Consider the following 1,122-nt stretch of genomic DNA (forward strand, 5'->3'; position numbering starts at 1 on the left):
GACACCTTTTTTCTAACCTTTAAAGATCTAATCAGGTTTTTATGGAGCTGTCTTGTTTTTTTCCTGCAGCTAAGGTTATGTTACTGATGATGATGATGATGATGATGATGATGATGATGATGATGATGATGATGATGATGATGATGATAGTTTCCACTCACCCCAGCGTGCTGATGAAGCCGTTCACTGAACCCTCCGCATACAGAGACACGATGTCTCCGATGTGGAGGAAACTGGAAGCAGAGTCCGACATCCTGCTGCAGCAGCTGGACAGACAGCAGCTGGACAGACAGCAGCTGGACAGCAGCTGGACAGCAGGGGTCCACCTGTCGGTCCCTCAGCAGCTGGAGCCCAGCGGGGCTCCTGTCTGGACGCTGCAGCCGCTCCTCGGAGCCGCTGCCCGGTTCTGCATGGAAACAAAGTCCGCCTGAAGTTCTCCGAAACTTTCCAACAGCCTGTCTCTGCAGGAGGGACACTCTGTCTGCAGCTTGGACTGTTTCCACGGAGCTGTGGACACGCAGCTCCCCCTCCCTCCACCCCTCCACCCCTCCCACAGTGACTGGAGGGCCAACCAGGAAGTGAGCCGCTGCGGAGATAAGCCTCCAGGCTTCAGCAGAGCTGCACCTTCAATAAATACAAGTCATGGGGGGGGGGGTTACTTTAAAGTTACTTTATTAACTTTATTAAAGTTAATAAAGTAAAGTCAGAACTTCTCCATTGTGGGACAATAAAGTGTTTTTTCCCCCCTATTCTATTCTACATTAGAGACTGCAGGCTGATAAAGGTTTATTCCTGCTATGTCTGCTGGTGACCGACAGATGGCGGCACTGCAGGTATGGAGTTAAAGTTAAAAACTATCAGAAATAGACTAAATATTCTGTGAGGATTAATGGATCAAGCTTTCATTCACCTTTATGTCATCTCTAAACACTGAGTCCTTAAGAAATAAAATATACACGAAAAATAACTAAAAGTAAGAAAAAATAAATCTTATTTTAGAAACATTGGTTTGCTTGGGTTATTTTTACTCTTAGCAGTGGCATGCACAGATTTTTGAAGGGCAGGGGCAGGAAGGAAAAAAGGCACCCATGTAGGGAGAGCTTTAAAGCTATAGTGGAGGAC

At 46.6% G+C, this 1,122-nt stretch overlaps 1 protein-coding gene across 1 annotated transcript in view; it reads right to left on the reverse strand.

Moving 5' to 3' along the window:
* Positions 1 to 522, reverse strand: part of itpr3 (inositol 1,4,5-trisphosphate receptor, type 3) — a 75,904-nt gene extending 75,382 nt beyond the window's left edge. Inside the window, exon 1 of the mRNA XM_015394543.1 lies at positions 162 to 522. Coding sequence (XP_015250029.1) covers positions 162 to 253 — 92 coding nt within the window. The 5' untranslated portion in view covers positions 254 to 522. The remainder of the gene's footprint in view (positions 1 to 161) is intronic.
* Positions 523 to 1,122: the final 600 nt, after the last annotated feature.

The sequence above is a fragment of the Cyprinodon variegatus genome, unplaced genomic scaffold, assembly GCF_000732505.1.
Source record: "Cyprinodon variegatus isolate N-32 unplaced genomic scaffold, C_variegatus-1.0 Scaffold692, whole genome shotgun sequence".
Taxonomy (NCBI): domain Eukaryota; kingdom Metazoa; phylum Chordata; class Actinopteri; order Cyprinodontiformes; family Cyprinodontidae; genus Cyprinodon; species Cyprinodon variegatus.